The 3,743-nt window shown below is 55.0% G+C and overlaps 1 protein-coding gene across 1 annotated transcript; it reads right to left on the minus strand.

The window, feature by feature from the left end:
- Positions 1 to 344: 344 nt before the first annotated feature.
- Positions 345 to 1,722, minus strand: LOC311159005 (erythroblast NAD(P)(+)--arginine ADP-ribosyltransferase-like; the record flags this gene model as incomplete). The annotated part of the gene is made up of 2 exons (XM_084214840.1): positions 345 to 349; positions 978 to 1,722. 2 exons carry the CDS (start codon positions 1,720 to 1,722, stop codon positions 345 to 347), a joined length of 750 nt encoding a protein of 249 aa, XP_084070966.1.
- Positions 1,723 to 3,743: the final 2,021 nt, after the last annotated feature.

Raw genomic sequence — 3,743 nt, forward strand, 5'->3', positions numbered from 1 at the left:
GAGACTTTCCCATGAGTGTTTGCGTGGGGAGTGACATCGAGCCCTGCTTAGGAATTGTCGTTTTTTACTGGCTTTGTCAGAATTATTTAATGGAATTGTTTTGATAGAAATATTTATTAGAATTGTTATGCACAAAGGCCATGGTGGCCACACTGGCCAGGGTGGCTGTGATAGCCTTGTGGCTAAGGGTGTCTTGGTGATCATGGTGGCCACAGCTGCCGCAGTGACCACAGTGACCTTGGTGACCTTAACGGCCTTGTGGCTCAGAGGATCCTGGTGGCCGCTGCCAAGGCTGTTCTGGCCTGGAGGAGTCCTCCAAGGTGGAAAGGAGCCCAGGGGCCACTCTAACCTGGAGGAAGAAGAGGGGAATCAGTGGGACCATGTGGGGTAATAAGGGCACCAGGGACAGCCATAATGGGGGGTTAAGGGAGACAGGAGAGATGGGAGCATGAGTGTGACAGGTGACAGGATGTCAGGGGGGACACAGGGGGGTACAGAGGCCAGGGAGGTCAGGGGAGTCAGGGTGGGCTTAGAGGTGACAGAGATCAGGGGTATTCAGGGGTTGCTTTGTGGGGTTACAGGGAGTTACAGGGTTTCAGGGAGTGCCATGAGGAGTCCTGGCCCACCTGTTTTCCATACACAGGGGCCATCCCCAAAGAACTGCCTTTATCAGAGAGGGACGGGGTTGGTACCCTGTGGAGTCCCTGTCTCTGTCCCTGTTCCTTGTCCCCTGGCACAGCTGTTCCTGTCCCTGTTCCCTCCCAGAAGTGGGGGTCTCCATCCCTGTTCCCTGTCATGGGTGTTCCTGTCCCTGTGCCCACAATGGGTGTCGCCAGACTTGGTCTCCCCAGCCCAGGGTAACCTTGTCCCCCCACACACTCTGGGTGTCCCTGTCCTCCATCCCCAGTGAGTGTCATTGTCCCCTGTGCCTTAGCATGGCTGTCCCCATTCCCTTGGGCTGTCACCTGTAGTGTTACCTCGCAGCCACTCGCAGTTGTATTCGCTGATGGTCCCAGTGGACTGGAGCTGGATCTGTGTCTTATCCCCTTCCTGGGTGTATTGGGTGACATTGAAGGTCTCGAAGGGAGGGATCAGCACCACCTTCTCTTCCGGACGTTCGGTGAAAAACTGGATTTCCACACCATAGCAGGTGCGCAGCTCGAGCATTGTGTCACCGGAGCACTCGCCAATTGGTTTGCTCGGGAACACCGGCATAAATTGACCAAACCGGACGGTGTCACCACGCTGTGTCTCATAGCGGGTGTCACACACCTTCAGGAATGCGTCCCGACACTGCCCTTTCTGAGCGTCCCGCAGCGTCGCCAGGGCATCGGTCAGCAGGAAGTGCAGTGTTTTGAAGTGGAAGTTGTCCAGGTATTCCTCGCGGTAGCGCCCGGCTGTGAGCACAGCCTCATTGAACATGCTGGACATGCCATCCATTGTGAAGGCCATGATGGCAGTGGCCTGGTCTGGGGACAGAGGGGACTCAGGGGGGCCCCGACTCTGCCACTCGGCTGCAGCCTTTACCCAAACCTCAGCAAACTTCTCGTTCTGCTGGAACTCGGAGCCGTTGAGGGCCGGCAATGCCTCCTTCATGGCAGGGCCGCAGCCCCGGTACTGGTCATCAAAGGAGTACTGCGCCATGTCCAGGGGGATCACATCAACAGCTGTGGTGGCCATGGCCATTGCCAGAAGTGTCAGGGTCTGCGCCAGGGGGGCCATGGCAGGGAGAGGTCACAGAGACCAACGTGAACACTGGGGGACACAGAGGGAACATGGGGGAGACACGGGGAGGGTTTATCAGTGAGGGACTGGGGAGGGGATTGGGGTCAGCAGAGGAGTGGTGTTGGGGGGAAGGGAGGCACTCCTGGCCAGCTGACCCCTGGACATGTCCAAGGTCCCTGATCCCAAATCCTGAGATTACTTATGCCTCCCCAACATCCCCCAGCCCCAGGGACCCCAATCCCATGGTACCATGACACCCAGAAGCCCAATCCTACTCCCATGACTACAAGTCCCTTCAGCCCCGGCAGGACCCCGACCCAAATCCTGGGGTCACTCCCTCAGCCCCCCAGTATCCCCCTCAGCCGGTCTCCAGACCCCAATCCCACTCCACTTCCCCAATTTCTTTGGTGTCACCCCAGGACCTCAACCCAAATCCAGGCACCCCCCCCTGCCCCCACAGTGCCTCCCAGCCCCAACATGACCCCAATTCACTCCCACCATCCTGTCTCCCCCCTCGTTTTCCCCCAAAGCCCCCCATGTTTCCAATCCCAGATCTGTGGCTCCCCCTGCATCCCCCCATGTCCACAATCCCAATCCCTCAATCCTGTGTCCCTCCCCAGGGGTTGCCCCCAGACACAATACCAAAATCAGCCGAAGTGAGCTCCCTGATGGAACTGGAGGTAGCAGAAAGAATCTTTGTCATGTCAGACTCGCAGTGGATCTCCCCTGGTCCTGCACATCAGGGGAGACTTTGCCATGGGGTATTTATCCACCATGATCATAAATATTCATTAAAATGTGTCCCTTATCTAATACAGAAACTGTACTTTTCCAGTAAATAATTTATATTGATCCATCTCTTCCTACCAGTCCTTTTATTATCCTGGAGAGTCATAAAAGTGGGGCTTCTGGGGGTCATTTTCAGCAAATACTTTGATACCAAAGGAATTTTTCCTGGAACAATTTCTTTGCACAGGTGCTGTTGTTTGCTGTTACAGAACTTGCCAAAACCGCACTGCAGATCCCTCTTTCTGTTTCTCCATGGGTTCTAGCCGTGATTAACATCATGTGTGGAGACCTCTCCATCCTTTGATCATTTCTGCCAGTTTGTCTTCAGGCTTTATCCAGCACCTTCAGGGGAAGGGAAAATTTCCATGCTCTCTGTTATTTGTCACTTTGTGACAGAAATGCTCCAGTCCCATCATCATTCATGCTACCATCCAGGATCTCCAGGTCTTTCCTGTCCTGAGGAACCCAGAATGGGAAAGAGCACTGGGTAGAGCTGGACATGGAACTGGGCAGAGCTGGACACAGCACTGGGCAAAGCTGGACATGGCACTGGGCTGAGCTGGACATGGAACTGGGCAGAACTGGACATGGCACTGGGCAGAACTGGACATGGAACTAGGCAAAGGTGGACACAGCCCCGAGCAGACCTGGCAATGACCCAGAACAGAGTTGCGCATAGCACTCCTGCTGTGTCTCACTGGGCGGGGAGAGGGGCACTAACAATCCCTGACTTTCTGGCCCTGCTCCTCTGAGTGCCCCCCAGATCCCTCCTGGCCCCAGGCCACACGGCCAGCTCCACTGGTCACCCAGCAGCACACCCAGGTCATTCCCCAGAGCTGCTCCAGCAAGTCCCCGCCAGCCAGGCAGGACACTTGTACTAAAACCAGCCCAAATCACCAACTCTGAACTGAGACATACAGGCAAAGCACCAGAGCTGGGCCTGGCTGTCCATCACCTGACCCTGGTATTGCCCAGTCCCCTCTCAGACAGAAGTTCCTCTCCCCTATTCATACTTGGGATGAAATGTGTGTGACGTTCCTCCCTTGGGAAAGGGATGCTCCCCAAGGATCCTCCTCAAGGTTGAGGAAGGGACGTTCCCACAAGTGTTGGTGTGGGGAGTGAAATTGAGCCCTGCTTAGGAATTGTCACTTTTGGCTGGCTCTGTCAGAATTATTTAATGGAATTGCTTAAGTAGAATTATTTAATGGAGTTGTCTTGATAGAATAATT

This window comes from Fringilla coelebs, assembly GCF_963513975.1.
Source record: "Fringilla coelebs genome assembly, chromosome: 1".
In the NCBI taxonomy this organism is placed as follows: domain Eukaryota; kingdom Metazoa; phylum Chordata; class Aves; order Passeriformes; family Fringillidae; genus Fringilla; species Fringilla coelebs.